Raw genomic sequence first — 23,818 nt, 5'->3', positions numbered from 1 at the left:
CCCCAACACTGCCCGCTGCCCGCACCCATTCTACATGCTCCCTAAAGTACATAAACCCAACCACCCACGATGGCCTACTGTGGCCAGTTACTGTGCCCTCACCAAGAGAATCTCTGTACTTGTGGACCAACACCTTCAGCCTATTACCCACAAACCACCCTGCTATATAAAAGAAACCAACCATTTCCTCCACCAACTCTCCTCAGTTCCTGTTATTTATCACATGACACCCTGCTTATCAGTACTGATGCCAGCTTCCTCTACACTATCATCCCCAATGCCTTGCCACTACTAAAAACTGGGTTTCCCAACCCCCCAATGGACTCCAAACCTACAACCTCCTTCCTGGTCACCACGACCATCTATAGCCTCAACCACAATTACTTCATCTTTGAAGGTATCACCTACAAACAATTTGGTGGTACACCAATGGACATCCCCATGTCATCATCCTAAGCCACCTTATTCATGGGTAATCTAAAGGAATCCCTCCCAACCATCCAAAATCCCAGACTCCTCACCTAGTTTGATGACACTGTGATGTGGATTAAGGACGAGCACACCCTATCCACATTCCTCCAGAACCTCAACAACTTCTCCCTCATTTGCTTCACCTGGTCCTACACAACCCAACAAACCACCTTCCTCTATGTTCACCTCCACCTCAGATACGGCTTCATCAGTATCTCTGACCTTATCAAACCTACCAACCACCAGTAATACCTCCACTTCAACAGCTGACACCCGTTCAATACTAAGAAGTCCTTCTCATACAGCCTATCCACCTGCGGCAGTCTTTTCTGTAGTGACGAGCAGCCCCTCTCAAAATATACCGAGAGTCTCACGGTGGGCTTCACAGACCAAAATTACCCTCCCAACCTTGTGCAGAAACGGATCGAGTGTGCCTTGTCTCTCCGATCAACTATCACCTCCCACATTTCTACTGTCTGACCACAAAGCAGCGCTCTTCTAGTGACTCAGTACCAAGCAGGATTGGAGCAACTGAATCATATTCTACACCAAGTTTCAGCTACCTCTCATTGTGCCCTGAGATGAGGAATATTCTACCTCCCACAGTGGTATTCCACTGCTCAACGAACCTACACAATACCCTCATCCATCCCTACACAACCCCTGCTTCCAAACCCCTACTCATGGCTCATATTCCTGCAATATGAACTAAAGCAAAACCTGTTCCATACATCCTACCACCACCACCTACTCCAATCTGGTCACAGGCATCACCTATCCCAACAAAGGGAGGGTGGCTCCATGTGAAAACAATCATGTGACTTACAAACTAAGCTCTGACCAATGTGCTCTTTTGCATGCGGGCATGGCAACACACAATCTATCTATCTGCATGAATGGTCACTGACAAACTGTGACCAACAGACACCTGGACCACCTAAATGCTGAACAACAATGTTCTTCAGTTTAATGACTGCTTCACAGTCTGCACCAACACCAGTTTTTCTGGATTATGCAGGTGGGAACTTTCCCTACAATATATCCTATGTGCCCATAATCCCCTCTGGCCTCAACCTTTGCTAATTCCTACCCTTCACTCAAGTATCCCCTTATCTGCTCCCGCTCCAGTACTATGCAGCCTTATATTCCACCAACACACACTACCCTTGTTCGCACTACGTCCCTGCACGCTCCCACAAGCAGCACTAGACCCTCCCTACTCCTATCCTGCTATCCCTCACCCTTCCATGTCCTAGCAGCCTCCTTAACCCACCATCAACAGATTACTTCTCCCATCAGGCACAGTTGCACGCAGTCTGGCCTCTGTGACCAGAGACAGTGACTGTGTGTGTGTGTGTGTGTGTGTGTGTGTGTGTGTGTGTGTGTGTGTGTGAGAGAGAGAGAGAGAGAGAGAGAGAGAGAGAGAGAGAGAGAGAGAGAGAGAGAGAGAGGGGGGGGGGGGCTGTGCTCCTTTGAATGTGTGTGTTTTCTACTCCAATAGAACACCTTTTGGGCAAAATCTTAAATGTATTGCAATCTTTTTCTTATGGCTATCTGCAAGTCATCTCCGCTATATGGTGAGCAGCCATCTATCCTTTTCATAATGTTGCCATTGTTCTATCCTGGATATTTCAATGTTCGACATAAAAGACGTCAAGCACAGAGAGCCAAGATATCCATCCAGAAACACATTAAATTCAGAACTGACCTCTGTCTTCTTTCACACATCCCTCCAGTCCACTTCTTGTAAAATTACCTTTAAACTTTCTATTGTCTTTTAATTAATGACTGTTCTATGACAACTTCATTGTAATCAGGGAATTTATTTAGTTGTGCACCATGCTCAGAGAGGCCATTCATTACTAGATTCATTCAATATCATTGATTTAAGTATACACCTGCAAAGATGTTATCTATTGGTGTAGTGCTTTCCTGTGTAATTCTGGTGGGGAAAAGATCTCGGGTTATAAGTGTTAAGTAACACTTTCCAAGAATTTCTTTATCTAAATCTTTCAGAAAATTAATATTGAGGTTTATACATTACATCAATTATTTTGTTTCATCTGTTGGGTGATATGGCACAGCTCAATTTTTAAAAATAATGTTTTATAATTAACTAAGAGAGAATCTTGAAGACTGGCTCCTAATGAGTGACAAAAGTGGTAGCTTCCACGTTCCTGATAATTAAACAAAATTCATTGGTATGATGAAAACTTGAGTGTTACATCAAAAAATTTAGGCACCCACTTTTTGAGACACGATTTCATAGAACTGTTGCCTTGAGTCACTATGTCAATGTTTACATCCACAGTAAAACATCACAAAATCTCTGTATTGCAATTAGATTCCTCAGATTTAAGGCCAAAGGCTCACATGGTGGAAACACTTACACAGATGATAACAATCTGAGGGTAATAATAAAATATTGAATGTAGTAAGCTGACGCTGATATGAAAAAGCCTGTTCCAAGCCTAATTAAATGTACATATTTTGACTAATTCTGTAAAAAAGTAACTGTTTGTTCAAAATAAAAACATCACATTATTAAGAAAATGTTGTTTCTAAAATATTTCCTTTGAATTCCTGCTTGATTTGTAGCCGCAGTAGTAGTAATAGCAGCAGCAGCAGCAGCCGCTGTCAACTTTTTTTCTGAAGGTGGTTTGCTGGAGTGTTCATATTCACTGTTGCCTGCTATAAGGGTCTTTCTCCATAACTCTATTCCACTCAGTACCTCTTTATTCTCAATTCAATCTACACATCTTAACTTCAGCATTATTTTGTAGCACCACATTCAAAACTTGCTATTCTGTTCTTTTCCATGTTTTATTTCTATAATATGGTATACTCCAGACAAATACTTTTCAAAAAGATTTCATATCACTTATATTTATATTCAATATCAACATCTCATTTTTTTAAAAAAAAAAAAAAAAAAAAAAAAAGTAAAGAAAGCTTCTCTTGCTACTGCCAGTCATTACTTATTTTTCAATTTCTACCATCATTTATTTTGCTGCTTACTTTTGTACTACTTTAAGTATCTCATTCCCCAATCTAGTTTCTCCAGCATCACTTGACTTAATTCAACTGCACTCCATTACTGTTATTCTACTTTTACTTAAACTCATCTTACTGACTTTTACAGGACCCTCCATCAAATGATCTTCCACATCCTTTACTATCAATCACCACTGGAAAACAGTTGCTTTTTTTGTCTTCACCCTCAACTCGTTTCAAAATTTCTCCTCTGTTCGCTTTACTGCCTGCTTGAAGTGCACAATGACTAACATATACAACCCTTACAGAACTAATAGTTACAATCTTCTAGACATGATATTAACAGATGTATGATTTGAGTTGCTATAAGTAATAAATTTCAGATTTCAGGTTTCTAGAGAGTGCCCCCAAGTGACATTGTTTTTTCCATACCACTCTCCAACTTTCCCACTTTATACAGTAGCTACGATATTACTGTCCACGGTAAATTCTTACCGTCAAAATCTCGACACCGCCTTTTCGGTAGAAACGTGGGAGTAGATGCAGAGTTGTCAGGTATTGCGACTCCGGCAGCTGTAGCAGGCACGGCAGGTTTGCTGCAAGCGCTGACAACACTCTGAATGCTCTGTGACGTTGTCGTCAGCCTCATATCAACATCGCCGTGGTTGCTGTCCTGTGTCGGAGTCGCTGCACCAGACAGCGGCTCCTTCTTGTCTCTGGCCGAACGGTCTGCACATTAAAAATACCACACTTATTGTGTAATTTCTAACAGAATGCAGTGCAACACAACTGAAGTATTGTAAACGTACTAGAATGAATGCAGTACACTTGCACAGACATCTATTTATTGGACAAAGGAAGACCTCTAACAGTAAATTATAATAAAGTACCAGCTTTATGGTAGTGTGTACAGTGTGATCAATATTTGCATCTCATATAAGGTAGCCCTCCATAATCCAATTTGCTGTCACTGACAACTGGCACAAACAACATTCATAATTTGGGTGTCAAGGATTCGAGTGCCTCCTCACTAGAGTGTTTCAGCAGGTGCTGAGAGTGACAGATAGATGGTGGTCACATCAGAAGCTGATGCATTGTTCAGAGGAAGCAAGACACAACTAGGGCAGAAATTAGATCTGTAAAAGGTGCAGGCACTCCTCTACAGTCCCCCTCAAACCTATAAGCATGTGAAGAAGTCCACAGCCACAGTGTTTCTACAACTGCAGTGTTTCTATACTGTTCAAAGCATTAAACAGAATAACCAGTAATATAACTGTTCTCTGGCATACAAGTATCTACACCACCATTGGTGATCATGACAGATGATTACAGCGTCTTCACAGGGCAGGAACAACCAGATCCAGCAAAGTGGAGATGTACTGCACCTGCAATGAGACAAATATGTGCCATATCCAAACTTCCATCATGCTGGCAAAATTAGGATGGTAAGTAATTCAAAATTAACAGTTTTCAACAAAATAGCAATAGAACAACAGCTTCTAAGCAGATGCCATGAAATTTGGCATTTGTAATCAGGTAGGTAATTCCAATCATGACTACATGAACCCTCCAGTGTTCATCAATTACTTGTGTCACCTCCACTATTGTGGATGCTCAATAAGACTTACAGAGAATGGCAATGATATTCATAATCATTATTAGACATTCAAAAAGTCTGAAGCTATAGTCTTAATTGAAACATTGGAAAATACAGGACAGTGTAATGACAATATTATGAAAAGGATAGATTCTACTCACCATATAGAAGAAATGCTGTATCACAGACAGGCACAACAAAAAGACTGCTACATGTGCACATGCAAGCAAGTGCCCACGCATGTGCACAGGCAAGCGTGCCCTGAAGTGAGTTATATCACATTGAAATGGCAGTCGTAGGTAAGCAATCTGAGCACTTTACATCCATATTTTTTTGCCATTTCATTCACAAGGTAAACGAAAAACTCGTGTTGTAACACTAGCTCACATAATTTTGTCCTTTTCTAATTACTGTCAACTGATACGTTTTGTGTCTTTAATGAGGAAACAGTATCTTCCTTATTTTTGGCTTTGTGGATGCTTTACCTTGGCAAATGATACAGAGCATTATTTATAACAATAAAAGAGATTTTCGTTCAGTTTTGAAGACTCTTCCGAGCCATTTTACAAAAATATTCTAGTTCATCTCTTTGTTATAATTGGAGGTCTTATTTGAACTGAATGACAGTTGACGATTTCCAATAAAACATTCTGAAGTTCTAGCAAGTGCTACAATAATTCTCTTTCCTGTGCCAATCACAGCTGCTGTACTAGCTCTAATGCTCTCATTTGTCTAGCCATTTTTAAGCTGTCCCCCATATTCATCTATTTTGTATTCATGATATCTTGCTGTCTGTATGAAGTTGATGAATGATATTTTATTAATTTAGACATAGCTGTAAGACAGAGGTTTCGGAACCAGATTTTAAATTGTAAGACATGTCCAGGGGCATATGCGGACTCTTTACTACAGTTTATTGGTTATGAGCTGTAGATTTAACCTGAAGAAATTTCAAAACGGTAGGAAATTAAGGAGATGGAACCTAAACATGCTGAAAGAACCAGAGATTGTTGACAGTTTTCGAGGGGGAGAGGTGAAATAGTGAAGGCAGCAGAGAATCAGAGATAAAAAGACATGGTATAGTAGAAATCCTTGGATAATACAGGAGATACGAAGGGGTTACAAACATCTAAAAAATGAGATTGACAGAAAGTGTGAAATGGCTGAGTAAGAAAGGCTAGAGAACAAATGTAAGGATTTAGAAGCACATATCACTAGGGGAATGATAGATGCCACCCACTGGAAAATTCAAGAGGCCTATGAGGAAAAGAGCAGCAGCTGTCTGAATATCAAGAGCTCAGATGAAAAAAAAAAAAAAAAACAGTCCTAATCAAAGAGGGAAAGCTGAAATGTGGAAGGAGTGTACAGAGAATCTATGCAAGGGATGTGAAGTTTAAGCCAACGTTATAGCAATGGAAGAGGATGTGGACAAAGGCGAGATGGGAGATATAATAATGTGAGAAGAATTTGACACAGCACTGAAAGCCGTAAATCAAAACAAGGTCCCAGGAGTAGATGACATTCTGTCAAAACTATTGATAGCCTTGGGTGAGTCAGCTATGACAAAACTCTTCCATATGTACATGTAAGAGACAGGTGAAATATCCTCAGACTACGAGGAGGATATAATAATCCCAATTCAAAAGAAAGCAGGCACTGACAGGTGTCAATACTACTGAACTACCAGTTTAATAAGTCACGGTTGCAAAATACTGGCACGAATTCTTTACAGAAGTCTGGAAAAACTGGTAGAAGCTAGCCTTGTAAAGATCAGTTTGGATTCCAGGGAAATGTAGGAGTATGTGAGGCAATATTGACTATCACTTATCTTAGAGGACAGTTTAAGAAAAGGCAAACCTATGTTTGAAGCATCTGTAGACTTAACTCTTTCAGGGGAAATGGTTCCATTTGAAACCACTTACAATTTTCTCATTTTGTGGCAAAAGGTCAGTGGCTACATTTGGGGACACCATTCAATAGCATAGTTGGTGCTGCCCTCTAGCGCCTGTCACTGGAACCGCTTCAAAATCTGTAAATATTAGCAAGTAGTGAGGCGAGTTGGATAGCCATTTTTGTACGCTGTGCAGGAACGTCTTTGTTCTCAAATTGTGACTGTATTCTTCTGTATTAGGTAACTTCTATGCATGTATGAAATGCAGAATACTGTTCTGTTTACATTAATACTATATGTACTGCAATAATAGCCAAAATAATGCATTTATTACCGTGAATGTTGTGGTGGTTCCATTTGAAACCACTGCTCCTGTAACGGCAGCATTAGTAGGTGTGACAATTTTTTTATATATATATATATATATATATATATATATATATATATATATATTCCCCCCCCCCCCCCCCCCCCAGTTTCACGTGATGTATTCTCACAGACTAAAGGATGAAGAAACTCTGGAGTGCCTTTTCGCAGATATTCCTTCAGATCCCGACTCACAGATTGACACTAGCAGTGACAGTGAAAGTAATATGCTAGCTGAAGACAGTGATCTGGATTTGCGAATGAAAACACCTATTTTATCTCAAATTATTTCGGAAACTGAAAGTTGGGACCATTTTTGACAATGACAGTGATGATACTTTCAGCACTAATGACGATTTGCCACTGTCTTCCATTGTGAACTTTTCATGGAGAAAGGACGTCAGTGCAATGAACTTTGCCGCCAATTTTTCAGAGTAAGCTGGTGTAAGAGGAAAACTTAAAAATGACAGTGAAGGTATGCAACCAGTAGATTTTTTTGTGTTTCTGTTTTGTGACACTATGTTAGAACACATAGTTTTCCAGTCTAATCTGTACGCAACACAGAAATGTGGCAATTTCAGGCCTCTTTCTAAAGCAGAAATAAAAGTATTTTTGGCTATAAACCCCAGATCACGTAAGAAACAGATTGCCCGATCGCATGGTCTAGCAGGCAACCATTGTCAGGGAACGGCCACCAGGCGGCAACGGCGTCACACCCTTACTTGTGGAATCAACCACTAGATGGCACCCGTTCTGTGAAATATGTGGCAACATCGGCCGAACGCGTGCAGCTTTCCACTATTTGGCGTCTGAAGTACAGCTGTTTCTGACGTGGAAGGAGTAGACGAACAAATCCTGAACTAAAAATGTTCAGATTTCCCGTCAAAGATAAAGAAAGGTTACGCAAGTGGATTTTAAATTCAGGAAAATCAATAAATTAGTTTCGAGTAAGAATTAATAAAGAGCCCTAAGCATTCGATCGATTTTATATTCTGATATAATGTGGCAGCCCTTCCTGTACAAGAATCATATCATATATAATTTTCAAATGAAATCTTTACTGCGATTTGGACTTTTTTAAACTGTTTATTCACTTCACTATCTTAATTTTGGCTGTAGAGGCATTTTTGTGTGCAATGTGAAAACTGAAACCAATATAAGATATGGATAACAAAATGCAAAGCATAGTGTGGTAACATTTGGTAAACAATTTAAGAAGCATTACCTTACAAGACCTTTCCCTTGGTACTTTAAAATGGCTCGAGAGCTGAAATCGCAACAGTGAAATAAATGAATAATAGCCATCATCTAACTGCTAGGTCATCAGTCCCTCTAAATCCTGGTATATACTAGAGCGAACGAAGTGAACGAGTGTAAAACCTCGTTTACACTGCTGCAAATGAGTATTCATAGATGATTCGCCAATGTTCACTGCCATTCGTTTATACATGTGAACAAGTGTTTGTACTGGAATGAAGGGAAGAGAGTAGAAGAGAACGAGCATAGCATGCAAACTATAGACGCTGCCTACTTTAATTTTTTTTTTACCTGTGCGCTAATAATCCTCACACAGCTTTCACTCAAAAACAACACTACTTATAGTAACAGGTCTGTGGGAGTGCAGATATCCCCAGTAATAACTGTGTTGCAGGTAAAAGCGTACGTCTGTTGCGAATATTTGCGGGTTATCTTTAAACTGTACAAAGTAAATTTTTAACATAATTATGGTTTGCCGTCTGTGGCTCTTCAAAGTTGACACCACCAAAATATGCTCGAAAAACACGCGCCGGCCGATGTGGCCGAGCGGTTCTAGATGCTTCAGTCTGGAAGTGCGCGACCGCTATGGTCGCAGGTTCGAATCCCGCCTTGGGCATGGATGTGTGTGATGTCTTTAGGTTAGTTAGGTTTAAGTAGTTCTAAGTTCTAGGGGACTGATGACCTCAGATGTTAAGTCCCACAGTGCTCAGAACCATTTGAACCATTTTTGAGAAACACGTTTTCATTTGTATATTACCGCGTTTGCAGCCCCCTTTCAACAACAATCCAAAATTCATCATTTTGTGCCACTCTTATATCATTTACGATAAATTACACGCAAAGTAAAAGAATTTAAATTTGAAATGACTGTCACTGAAATATGTCAAGCCTTAATTCGCATCACAACCGAGTGTGGACATCAGCAGACAAAAATTCAGGCCAGGCACAAGTCTCTTTTCAGAGCAGTGGTGGGTTAAACTGCTTTACAAAACGTTAATATCTCAGAATGCGGATAAGCAACTTGGCAGATGTGGATAATGATCTTCTGGATGCGGTGCACATATGGACGGTGGCATTTTTCCTGTGTGCGCAGACTTCTACGATGTAAATCTTTGATATTGAGATAAGATTATTTTGCCCGCTGGTTTTGACAAAGCAAACAAAGTGGCGTATGAAAATAAATATGTTGGTGGCTTAATTTGTTATGTAGATGTGAAATGCTAGGAAGTAGTGCCAGTGCACTTAACACTGAATTGCAGCTCCAGCCTTCTTTAGATTTATTCCAGAATTTTGCACATATGTCGGTTGACGCCTTTCGCTGGCTCCTCAAATTACACCTGACGAGGAAATTTACTAGCAGCAACATAAAGCAGTTCGCAAGAAGACGAGTACTCTCCGTGCTGGTAATGCCAAAGGGGAGACGAGGCAAACTTCTTTTGATGCTCTGCTCAAAAACCAACAGCCAGCTGAACACTAACGAACACTACCGAATGTGTACTGAAAAAGACTGAATGTTATTGTCTCGCAGTGGTGAATGGAATTAACACTACAGAATCAGCATTTCATCACGCAAACACTTGCAAACATTGATGTTATGCTTTCGCTACTTAATTGTTTCTTACTGTGAAAAGCTAAGCACTAAAGAGGAAACAATATTATAGGCAATGTTTGTTTTAATTACGAAGCAAATAATGTCACGCCGAAGAGATTAGAAATCACGTGTTTCTTAACTTTTGCAGGAATTTCAGAGGCACTGCGGGCACCGAGTAAAGTTTACGAACCAAACACAACTGAATGTCGTTTGCTCAAATTCGTCTACACACATGAGAATGCAGTTTTTCCTGTTTTAGTTCGCTCAGACTGAGCTACCAAATGTGTTAATGGTATATACATATATGTCTTTTTCTGATAGATAGTTATTGTTACAGGCAATGTCAAACTGCTGGATATGGACCCAGAAAAACTGCACAATAGACTGCTGTGTGATGTCCATTTTGATAAAAAGTCACTCATGAACAGTACGAAACAACGGCTTATACACACAGCAGTTCCTGTAAAATTTACACCTGACACTGGTTCTTCAGCAGTATGTGAGGGAACTAGTGTTAAGAATAGTTTGTCATCACCTGAACTGAAAGTGAACATTCCAAGGAGAACATACAGTGCAGCTAGTCACCTTCTGGTAGAAACAAATGCAATACCACAAAAGTGTGAATGATTGCCAGACCTGAAAGAAATCATAGAAATGCCTGTGAGACAAGTTAAGAGAAAACTCTGTATGCTACGTCATGATGATGAGGATACTCCTAGAAAGCAAAAACTGAAACAGAAAATACATAATACGAACAGATCACTGAAAAACAAAACTTCCTACTTGTCAAAAGTTAAGAGTAGATTATTGCATTGTCGGAGCTCAAATAATATTGCCCATGTGTTAAGCAGTTTCTGCTTCCCATCTGATTACTCCAAGGCACTGGCTGCAATGCAGTGCAAGAGCAAAAAACGTCCGTGGTCTTCTATCGAGAAAAATCTCTCTCTGATGTTGTTTTACAAATCTCCTGCAGTATATAAATTTTTGCGAAAATTGGGTATCGTATTGCCTGGACTGTCCACAATTAGACAATGGATTGGTGTAACAAAATTTCTACCAGGGTTTAACAAAAACCTTTTTAGTCAACTTAGCAAGAAATTTGAGGCACAAACTTATTTAGAAAAGGCATGTGTAGTACCTTTTGATGAGATGTCGATAATGTGTCATCTGGAATACGCAAAAGATCTCGATTTAGTGGAAGGTCTAGAAGATTTGGGTGATTGGGGAAGGAAACCACTTCCTGCAAATTATGCACTCGTTTTTATGATTAGAGGCATCTACAGTAACAGGAAATTACCTGTTTCATATTTTTTGTCTAATTCAGGAGTAAACCATGCGGATTTATTGGGACTCTTACAGGAACTAATTATTTTATTGCAAAATGCAAACCTAGAGCCTAAATTATTCGTTTGTGATCAAGTGTTGTGAAGCATTTACATGTTACGCCTGAAAAACCTTATTTTATTGTAAATGGAGAGAAATGGTTTTATATTTTTGATGTCCCACATTTATTCAAAAGCATACGAAACAATCTGCTTAGTGGCGACTTCATTGTCAACAATGCTGTTGTTTCATTCCAAGATGTCAGGAAAACATGACATTGATAAGAAGAACAAAAAAAGCAGGTGTTGGTAAAACTCACTGACAGTCATTTGCAACCTGATTCATTCCTGAAAATGAATGTAAAAATGGCAGTCCAGGTCCTCAGCCACTCTGTTGCTGCAGCTATCAGAACTTGTGTAGCGACTAAAGAATTGCAGAGTGATAAAGCAGAGAGCACAGCTACTTTTATACAATTTATGAACAATTTGTTTGACGTTTTGAACAGCAGGACAGCATTTTCCTCTAATCCATATAGGTGTGCATTATCAGAACAATGCCCAGTAGTAATGGGAACGCTACAGAATGCAAAGGATGTCTCAAGTACCATAAATAAAGTCGAAAAAAAAAAAGACAGGTAAAATAACGACACCACCATGTATTACGGGTTTAATCCAGACTGTGAATGCTATTGCTTAGTTTTTTCTTGAGGAACAAACTGTCGGCATTAAATTTTTACTGACCAGCAGATTGAATCCAGATGCTCTTGAGAATTTATTTTCTGTGTGCCGTCAGAAAGGAGGCTACAACCGTAATCCAACAGTTAGAACACTAAGGTGCTTGTTCCAAACAAGCACTATTAACTCACTAATGAAGCCTTCTGATGCTTCAAATTGTGAGAATGACACTGACAAGATGCTGTTACTGAACAACTGTGTGTTGCAAAAAGAAGGTGATGAATCTCGGCTGTTGGGGAGCTCTGGAAACGTTGGAATTCCGAACACCCCTGGTTCCTCTACGGATGAAGAAGGGAGTACCTTCAAGGCTGACGAATATTTGTCTTCCTCACAGCAAGACCTTTCCTCTGAACAGTGTTCAGTAGCATATTTTGCTGGCTACTTAGCACACATATGCACCGAAAGGTATGTTTGTTTGAGATGTAAGGAGACATGTAGCAGTGAGCTTCAAGAGAAGAGGGAATTATTTATTCTCCATAAAAAATACGCAACTGGGAATTTGTGTCATTCTTCAGTGGGACTCAGCGCTCCAACTGTTGAGTTTAGCAACATTATTGAAATGTCTTTACAGGAATATGAGTCCTGTTTTTTACAGTTTATTTATAAGAGAAATATAAAGTTTAGGATTGTTAATAACATCAAATCAAAATGTGAAAACTTTCACTGGTTCGACGAAGAGGAATGTGGAGGACACAGACTTTTCATTTTGAATCATCTTGTGAAATGCAAATAGTATTACAGGTGCAGAACTATGTTCAAAGACAAGTGTAGTAGAACTGTCTCAAAACTGAAAATTATAAAAAATATGTAGTTTATTCATATTGTATTTAAGTACCAAATAAAGATTCTCTGTTAGGCTGCACAAATAAGTTTCGTTGCCTTTCCTTGATCACTCTACCACGTTTAACTAGAAAGAAGTAATGTGTTAAATCTGAGCAAAACAGTACTGCTTGTGACAATAGAAGATGTGCTGACCGCAAAGTTAAGATGTTTACCATCACAGAATTTTTTTTTTTTACTCACAATATTTATTTTTTTCGAAGATATCGTTGTTAAGTGCGGAAATGAAATTACATTAGTTTACAACTAACAGTAATCAAATGCAAAATGTGGTTAAACTTAAGAACGCTCACAGAAATACTTAGAAAGGAAGCAAAATCTGTTTCTTAAACTTATTTACAGTCTCAATGTGAAAAATATATTGTCGTTATAACTCACCTAATCCTACACGTACTATATGCAAAATAAATAATTATGTCGGTAATGTCAGGACGCGAAACCCACTGCTCACAACAATATTTGTCAGTAAATTAACGGATTATATTTCAAAGATGTTGAGAAGATTTTGAAAATTTTCTAGTGTTAACCAGCACATAGAGATCTTTTTTACCACCATAATCCAAATCAGAAGAGCTGTGTAACAAAGAGGAAATAGACGGCTGGAAGGCGAGTGTAAAACCTACGCGACTGCAATACAGTCTGCATTTAAACAGTAACTCACGAGAAATATTTGTGTGTTACTTTTCATTTTTTTCATTTAGCATATGATTGTGAGAAGTATTCCTACAGTAGAAATAAACTTGGTTTCTAGAATTACAGGAGCTAATCTACATTCTTTGATTGAAAACTCCGGAAAAACCATAGCCGATCATGGTCTACAGTCAGCTGTGTGATGAATGCAATTCGCGCGCAGCGCTCTAGCCGAACACAAATCAGCGTCATTCACGTCACCGAAGATACAGCGTTGCCAATTCCACGACAGACAGGGCAGTTAGCATTGTAGCGTCACCTGCGACATCTGTTGACCGACGGGAAAACTATTTTTTCAGTTGCCTGTCCCGCCGTAAGGACGGTGTATCTGTTTCTTACATGATCTGGGCTATAAACATTCTAATGGGAATCAAGAAACCTTGTTATTATTGTGACTGCTGGTCATCCCATAAGGAGCTTGGAGATGAGTACATTTCCACACTAATGTCGGTAAGACGGTTCATCTGGATTTTGACATATATTCACATCAATAACAACGCTGTTATGCCTTGTTCCCCATGAGAAACGTATATCGGAAGCAAAACATCTGCCAAAACATGGAACCTCAAGGTGCTGTGTGCACTGCAACACAAAGAAAGAAGCCCACAGAAGCAGATGGACATGTAGTCACTGCCAGGTAGCCTTATGCTTATCTGCAGAAAGGAATTGCTTTTCACTGTATCATCAAAAGTGATGACATTTAGTGCGCAGTGGCTCCATTTGAAACCACCCTGTATGTGTTCAGTTTATGTATATTTCATTTAATTTTCACATTTTTCTGTCTCCCTGTATGAAAATTAATACAATAAAAATAGAGAAAAATTAAAAATTATTTTTTTTTAATTTTGCCCCTGAAAGGGTTAAAAAGAAGCTTTTGACAATGTTGACTCTCTTTGAAATCCTGAAGGCAGCACAGTAAAATACAGGGAGCAAAAAGCTATTTACAACTAGTACAGAAACCAACTGGCAGTTATAAGAATAGAGGAACATGAGAGGGAAGCAGTGGCTGAGAAGGGAGAGAGACAGGGTTGTAGCCTATCCCTGATTTTATTCAATCTGTACATTGAACAAGCAGTAACCAAAACAAAACAAAAAATTTGGAGTAGGGATTAAAGTTCAGGGAGAAGAAATAAAAAACTGAGGACAAAAAAAACTGGAGCAGAAATTAAAGTTCAGGGAGAAGAAATAAAAAGTGAGGTTTGTCGTTGACACTGTAACTCTGTCAGAGACACCAAAGGACTTGGAAGAGTAGTTGAACAAAATGGACAGTGTCTTGAAAGGAGGATGTAACATGTACACAAAAAAGCAAAACAAGGGTAATGGAACATAGTCGAGTTAAATCAGGTGATGCTGAGGGAATTAGATTAGCAAATGAGACACTTAAAGTAGTAAATGAGTTTTGCTATTTGGGGAGCAAAATAACTGATGATGGTCAAAGTAGAGAGGATATAAAATGTAGACTAGCTATAGAAAGGAAAGCATTTCTGAAGAAGAGAATTTTGTTAACATTGAATATAGACTTAAGTAACAGGAAGTCTTTCGTGAAGTTTTATTTTATTTTTTTCTGGTGTCTAGCCATATATGGAAGTGAAATATGGATAACAAACAGTTTAAACAAGAAAAGAAGAGCCACTTTTGAAATTTAGTCCTGCAGAAGAATGCTAAGGATTAGATGGGTAGATCACGTATCTAATGAGGTGGTACTGAACAGAATGTAGAGAAAAGAAATTTGTGGCACAAGTTAACTCAAAGAAGGAACCAGTTGATAGGACACATTCTGAGACATCAGGGATCACCAATTCAGTGTTGGAGGGAGGGAGGGAGGGAGGAAGACATTCTCTGCGCGCGCGCGCGTGTGTGTGTGTGTGTGTGTGTGTGTGTGTGTGTGTAGGAGGAAGGGGAGGGAGACCAAGAGATGAATACCATAAGCAGATACAGAAGGATGTACATCACAGTAGCTATTCAGGGATGATGAGGCTTGTATAGGATAGAGCAGTGTGGGGAGCTGCATCAAACCAGTCTTCAGACTGTTGTTCGCTTTTATTTTGGCCAGACTGGTATCAGGCTACATGCCCATCTTCAGCAGTCTTTAACTTTTAGTTAGTTTTTAGCATCTCATCGTCGTCTTACAGTGGACATGCTAAAAGACCAGAAAAAAGTTCATGAACTTTGACGATTGACATGTAACTTTATACCAGTCTGGCAAAAATAAAAATAAACAACAAAACAACCACTTCTTCCTATGTATTTACGCAAATGGCCATTCATCCGCATTCCCCCACATTTGATCCAGCCAGACGATTTTGTCATTATTTGTCTCAACTAATACCTTTATAAAGCAGCAATACCAGGCTGAACAGCCGCAAACAGATTTATAGCTGAATCTTAACTTTTTCATAACTCATAGAAATTGACAATTTTCTATCTCGAAACAAGACCGTTGCTACAAGAATGATATGCTCCCCCTCCCAAAATATTCCTTCTAGGAAGATACAAACTCACACGAATGACTGCTTACAATCGTGCCACGTGACACTTTCTGAAAGTGTCCTCGGAGTGTGAAGCAGCTTAGGTCTGCCCTTCTTTTGATTACTGTGATCATACATTGTAAGGCAGACAAAGCTGAACATTACTCGAATTTATTACTACTTCAGCTCACTGAGGACTGACTGGCGCAGCATTTTACAAAGCACAGCAGAGGTGGCAACACAGTGGGAACCCTACAGTATCAGACACTTACTGGTGTGCTGGAGACAACAGTTCAGCCCGCTACCTGTCAATTGACAACTTGTTTAAATCTGACTATAAATTCACATTACTTACCTAGAGAATGGGACCGTGACCGGGAAACTGATGACCTCGGTGGTGGTGACCTATTGCGGTAGCGTGAACTGCGGTGATTGTAGCGGGGACTGCGACTGCGTGAACGTGAAGCCCCACGTGAACGGATGCCACCAGACGGCGGCGGTGGAGAGCGTGACCAAGTGCGGCGGCGCCCACGGCTGCTGCCACTCCCTCCAGGTGGAGGGGATTTGTTTCGCCAAGCACGACTCCTGTCACGTTCTCTGCCTCTGCTTCGTGATCTTCGAGAACGCTCCCACGAACGGGATCTGGACCTCCCTCGAGAAGGAGGTGGTGAAGTGGAACTCCTGTGCCTTCTACGCGATTTTTCTTCTTTATCCTGAAAATCAGGGTGGTGATTAACAGATAATGCCACATAAATACTGTGCATTTCATACAAAAACAGCTATGACCTACATGAATTTAACAGTGAGGTTGATACTTGTTTCAGCATTCAAGTAGTTCAGATCTCTCCTTACATCAACAACGTTTACAAACTCTGTAGGTATAAGAAACACATATTTGCAATCCACGTCTTAATTTAAGAAATTTTCTTCTGCTTCTCCATCTCAACTACCCCCTCCCACCCCCCACCCCCCCCCCACCCCCCCTCCGTTCAATCTATAAAACTCGTCAACATTATTTTTCTGCACAGACTGTATTTCCATTGTATTTTAATCCAGTCTTTCAAACATAACTACATAGGTGATTATGAATTTTATAATGTCAGTGGTTTGTATTTCCACCAATAATGCCACAAACTTGTGCTGCATGAGAACAACAAAATTTTATCAACTTTAATTCCATATTTAGCACTTAATATCTTGTTGGATCTACTATGAAACAGTAAAGCCTGGATTGAGCTCATACTGTGGACAAATGTGGTTCTGGCGAGAGAAAGTACAATTCAATTTAATATAGCTTTAAGGTCAGCAATGTTACAGAAGGAAATCTGTCTTCACCTTCAAACACTTTGTGATTATTTGTAACATACAAACAGTCCCTGATTATTGTCTTTGCCCTTATTACAGTAAAATCCCTATTTAATAAATCTTTGGGGACCTAAATACTTTATCCTTTAACAAGGGTTTTCCTCAAACGGTTTATTTGCCATAATACACAGAAGATGTACCCCAGAATCATAATTCAAGCATTTTTAAGTGATAAGCGTGCTTTTTAACTGCAAGACTTTGAATGTCCTTGCCACAAAGTTAAATGTAATAAGTATTTAATTATTACACTTTTCAAAGAACACTTCCTTTATTTATTTACTTTTTAAATTGTGAATACTTGCTTGTTTTATTCTTCCAGCATACTGTTTTGAAAGAAGCTGTTTCTCCATTTGGCGGATGTAATTTAAAACTGATTCATTTACATTAAAAGAGGAAAAGGTACTCCTAACAGTATCAATTCTTTGCACAGCACTAGTGAAACTTAATGCAAGGACCACCACCACCACCACCACCACCACCACGCCACAATATTATCACAACTAAGTCCTGGAAATGTGAAATGTGTTTTATTCATCTCATAAGGTACAGAATTTCAAAATATGTCTGATATACAGGAGACATATCAAGGTTACAATTCGCTTATTTGAAACCTGATCACACTTATACAATATTACTTTGTAAAGAATTTCCTTATTTAAAGTTTGTAAAATTTGCAACACTATAACTATCATGAATTTTAATTCCACCTCAGGGATCCAGCTCAAAGTACCACATCATCCGTCATGAAATCCTCCAAAGAGTAGTTGCATCTTTCAATCACAAAATCATATAACTTTCTTTTTGCAATATTTATCTTCATATTAATTATGTCACACTTTTTTATTATATTGAGAATTTTTATCGCTATATACTGAGGAGACTGAACACACAATTTTAGAGGTGAGCATAAAGTTTACTATTTGTCTTGTGTTGTACGAGTGTTTAAAATGTGTGTTTCATTTTTTCATCAGCTCTGCTATGTGGGAAAAGAATCACCTCAAAGATGTATGAAGAGGAGACAGTTAATATTTTTAGACCTATAAATAAGGGTTGACATAGTGCCCTCGGCTGTGTGGTGCACATATCACAAATGATTCGTTTTTGCAACTTAACCAGAGAAGGAAAGTTGCTACTCACCATATAACAGAGATGCTGAGTCACGATAGGCACAACAAAAAGATTCACACAATTATAGCTTTCGGCCATTAAGGCCTTTGTCAGCAGTAGACACATACACAGCGCGCGCGCCCACACACACACACACACACACACACACACACACACAACACACACGTCTGCAGTCTCAGAAACTGCAGTTTCCGTGTGTGTGTGTGTGTGTGTGTGTGTGTGTGTGTGTGTGTGTGTGTGTGTGTGTGGGCGCGCGGGTGCGCGCGTGCGCATGTGCACGTGCTGGTGTGTATGTGTGTCTACTGCTGACAAAGGCCTTAATGGCCGAAAGCTATAATTGTGTGAATCTTTTTGTTGTGCCTATCGCGACTCAGCTTCTCCGCTATATGGTGAGTAGCAACTTTCCTTCTCTGGTATTGTTACATTCCATCCTGGATTTTCCATTGTTTGTTTTTTGCAACTTTAAGATCGTGTAATGTTTCCAAGTTTCCCAAAAAACTTATGTCATACCTAAAACAGATTCAAAGTAACTATAGCATGCTATTTTCCTGGTGTCCTTATGAGAGTGGCACTGGCTAAAATTTCTGTTGCAAATGAAAGACTGTTTAATTTATTTTCTAGATATTCTATATGTGAATTCCAACTCAAATTTCTGTCCAAGTTTATTCCTAGGAATCTGATTGAGTCAAACTCTTCCACTTTTTGATTATTCTGAACAACACAGATTTCTTCAGTTTTTGACTGTTTGGTTTTAAAACTCATCATGTGGGGTTTTGAAATGTTTAGCTTTAAGCTACTTAGATTGAATCATGTTTCCAAGTTACTTAATGTACTCATGACACACTGTGGTATATTGTCAGAATTTTCATCTTAAATTAGGGCACAAGTATCATCTGAAAACTAGGTTAAATGAGGAAGCTTCATATCAGCGCACACTCCGCTGCAGAGTGAAAATCTCATTCAAGGTTAAATGAGTATTTACAGTGAGAGGCAAGTCATTTACTTGGAATGGGAATAAAACTGGTCCAAGGATTGAGCCTTGAGGAACACCTTGTGAGACAGTTTTCCACTCTTAAGAAGTAATCCGCTCCGTCTGATGCGATTATTACCCTTTGTTTCCTCTCCGTGAGATATGATTGAAACCATTTCAAAACAATATCCCTTATTCGATACCTGACGAGCTCGAAAAGCAGCAGGGCATTGTTTACAGAGCCGAATGCTTTTCTAAGATCGCAGAATATTCCTGCAACTTTAGCTTTCCTATCTAATGAAGTAATTTTTTCAATAAACTTATTACATCTACTGTGTTTTTGCGTTGTTGGAAGGCAAATTTGTTAAAGTTTAGTACAAGCTTAGCTACTGCTCAAGCCAGACACTTGTACTCCCTTTATATAATAAAAGACTGTCAACATTTAGAAATGGAAGAATTATTTTAATCACTCAATAACAGATGAATAAGAAATCGCTATCCATGTGGATTTGAACATTGAAAATGCTGAAAAACAAAGCTGCAGTAATCAAAGAAATACAAGAAGAAGTCATGCTTGGATGTATATTATGTGGCTATTGTTTTTTGAAAATTCAAAAATGAGAAGACTTATTGAAAAGCAAATACTAATCCTTTTAATTTCAACACTAATCCTCAGAATTTCTCCTTCCACTCTACCTTCTGAACAATTGTCCAGTGTCTTAATCATTACACCACTTTGCTTGGTATTTTGGGCAGTGAGTTAACGAGCATTGCACTCTCATTTAAATATACGGCCAAAGAGTCAGCCTACAGGAATTGTGAAACGAACCCTGTCGTCCAGGACGGCATGCCACAGAGGGTGCAGATTCACCATGTGATGGGGAAACTCACAGGTGTCTATTTTCTATTGAGGCCTAGGTGCTGTAGTGTGCAAGTGAGATGACGAGAACCCACATCATAGGGAAACCCAGTAGAAGGCTTTTATGGACAAGGAGGCTTAGCAGTGTTAAATATGGTGGACCTAAGATCGGCCATAAAGAGAAACATTTATGAAAACTATTTAATTCTGCAGTAATGCAAGGAATCAAGCCACAGTAATTTCAATCTGCCATCCTCCATAAATTTTTCATGGTGATCCCAATAAAACTTGAATACTGATCATATCTACAATAGTTTAGGATTTACTGTTAAAGTGAAATTAACACATTTTGTAACAAAGACCTGAAGCTAAATTCTGAATGCTTTGGTCGATCTTAATGATTGACATTTCATATAGAAGTGCATCATTAAAATGACAAATGTTGTGACTATCAACTCTGTAACTTCATTTGTTTAAAAGATATAGTAAATTTAAATTATCACATTTTCCATTAAGCATCAGATCATCATTTCCTCCACCGAAAACACATTGAACGATGACAGCATGACACCTTATTGGATCATTAGGTAATATAATACTTGTTGTCAAGTTTAGTGCATAATAGTTACTTTTGTTCTGTATTCATTTATCAGAAAGCACATTGGTGCAAGGCTATTGGCTGTGACATTCACACGAGGGTAAGAGTAACTCTATGAATACAACCACTTTTGCTATTAGTTTGCTTTCTGAATAAACATTATTATAACAAAATCGTAACTGTGTGGCCTACATCATTTATGGGTCGTCAATTTAGTTCCCAATACCATTATTACTGTTATTATGTGTTATGTTAACTTTGTATTTTGCAAACTTGCCATCAGCCAGACAATTTAACCAAAGGGTCACAAGTGTCTAATTTAGGATGGGCAACATGACGTGCGGTTCAACCTCTAGACGAGTTTGAGCCAAGACATTTCAATCAAGAGGAACCACATGTGAGCCCAAACATCTTTGGGATGTTAGTTCGCATTCCATATACAGAAATTAAGAAATAATGGACTTTCAGAAGTATTTTTAAAAATTATGTCTTTAGAGTGTAGATGTCTTTTAAATATAACAAGCATTGTGTTCTTTACTCACAGAGTCAGATTTTCGGTGGACTGGTCTCGACGAGCTGTCAGCCTCACGGCGCTGGAGGGAAACTGCCACAATACCATTAGTCTGAGCTGCCGTTACCTGTTTAGACAGCAGAATATGAACATCTAAACCAATTCCTGGCATGTAATAGATTAAGTAAATTATGTTACGAAAAAGAATTGTAGAGGAAAACTCTACATGAAAAATTGGAATTAAGGAACTATTATAGCCAACATAACAAATTAAAAATATGCCCGGAAACAAGACAGAGTGAAAAAGTAGTTAACATGTAAAAACTCTAAATGACAAAGGAAAGTAATGTGAAACCACATAATATCATCATTCATTATATAATATAAATACATACATTTTAAATGCAAGTAAAAAAGGGTATGACATTTACCATACACACTATTGTGGGTAAAAATGTGGTAAGCTAACAATACTTCAGAAAGTCCCACATTGAGATGAAATTTCAATGTCCTGAGTCTCATGGGCCAGAAAGGTCAGCGCAAAACAAAAGAATGAAGTTTTCAGCTAACTGAACCCAGGCAAGGAGCATATCTTTGGTGGAACATTAGCACCATTTAAAAATGGTTTCCGTCATGGTTATTACAATATGCGATACATGCAGGGCTGTGCCCCTGCATACTCGGTCATGACAGTTATGGATATGTTTCACAAGCCAGATACAGCCTCTGTCTCACCACAGAGGTTGTTTGTCAACAGAAGAGTCGCTGAGCCGTTTACCATCAAGCCTCCTGCGGCTGCCACAGCTCTGGGCATACAAGGCCCATCACTATAGGGCGTGTATGTCACAGTAAACAGCAATGCAGTAGCAGGCACCTATTGGCATCAGCATGTTCACGTTCACCTGACTTCGCATGTGTAGCCTTCTGCACTCCAACTCTCAAGGGCCCATTATGCTCCAGGCTCCGACCAACAGCCACTACGTCTCCGATACAGACCCAATGCTTGCTGCTGCCCACCGAGGTGTCATCATCTCCCCTTCACTGTGTGACCCGTATGACGCTGCATTTGTGTCAGCTGCTCCTGAGGGCACTGCTTTGCCCTATCTGCTCATCACATCATGGGAGCTCATCACCTCACAGGACAGTGTCGTAATGACACCTTGCTGCTCATCGATGGAATGCCTACGTTCTCTCAGCCTCATGGGACTGTGTCGTTACTTATCCTTTCTGTCCCATGCCACTTCAATATCTGACTTCTTTCTAATAGGCATCTAATATGCCCTATCAAGGGTCAACATGCCTGCTATCAAGCTGTATAAACATTCATTCTCAGAAACTGTACGTAGTCAAGTTAATAACTATTTGTTACTGCAAAGTGTGCATCTCAATACTGCTGATCAAACCACGCGGTAAAGGACACTAAAATGGTGATTAAGGTAATGGTTTTGTGTGGTTTTCTTAGTGCACTTACCTCATCTGCCACACTAAAATGACAATGAGGGCAACTGGTTTCCCAATGCACTACTCTTCACTCATCAGCCATACATAAAATGACAAAAATGATGATTCTTGTTTGTGTTAAAGTGCGTTTTGAAGTTGTCTCCTCTCCTCTCAACTGCCATGTCAACAAGGCTGTTCTTTATGTGGGGGTTTAGTGTTTCTCATTGTGTTTTAGTTCCTTTTGATAGAGCAGGGTTTCAATTTCAAAATTGTTTGTGTGTTTTTCAACCTATTGGATTTTCGTTTGTGTACTAGTTTGTTTTGATGGGGCAGCATATTCATGCATATTGTGTTGTCACAGTCAATCTGCAGTGGTTGGGTTGAGTTGTTTGGAGGAAGAGACCAAACTGCGAGGTCATCGGTCTCATCGGTTTAGGGAAGGACGGGGAAGGAAGTCGGTCGTGCCCTTTCAAAGGGACCATCCCGGCATTTGCCTGGAGCGATTTAGGGAAATCACAGAAAACCTAAATCAGGATGGCTGGACGTAAATGCAAGTCCAGTGTGCTAACCACTGTGCCATCTCGCTCAGTAATCTGCAGTGGTACTTATTCTTGATTTTGATACGTGTTCATTTTGTAAATGTTGGTATTCATTCTGCAAATTGTGTTGCAATTTCTCAATTGTTGCAAGTTTGTGATATTCAATTTTGGTAGTTGTTCTATTTT

General features: G+C 39.2%; 1 protein-coding gene across 6 annotated transcripts in view; it reads right to left on the bottom strand.

Annotated features, from left to right (window-relative positions):
* The window catches only part of LOC124711622 (zinc finger protein swm), a 258,270-nt gene that overhangs the window by 167,283 nt on the left and 67,169 nt on the right, over positions 1 to 23,818 (bottom strand). For all 6 annotated transcript variants that reach the window (XM_047241789.1, XM_047241792.1, XM_047241793.1 and 3 more), the window contains exons 4-6: positions 21,685 to 21,780; positions 16,578 to 16,935; positions 3,961 to 4,194 (exon numbers count right to left, since the gene is read on the bottom strand). In XM_047241789.1, coding sequence (XP_047097745.1) covers positions 3,961 to 4,194; positions 16,578 to 16,935; positions 21,685 to 21,780 — 688 coding nt within the window. The remainder of the gene's footprint in view (positions 1 to 3,960; positions 4,195 to 16,577; positions 16,936 to 21,684; positions 21,781 to 23,818) is intronic.

Source organism: Schistocerca piceifrons, chromosome 8, assembly GCF_021461385.2.
Source record: "Schistocerca piceifrons isolate TAMUIC-IGC-003096 chromosome 8, iqSchPice1.1, whole genome shotgun sequence".
In the NCBI taxonomy this organism is placed as follows: domain Eukaryota; kingdom Metazoa; phylum Arthropoda; class Insecta; order Orthoptera; family Acrididae; genus Schistocerca; species Schistocerca piceifrons.
This window is presented reverse-complemented; position numbering and strand designations above follow the sequence as displayed.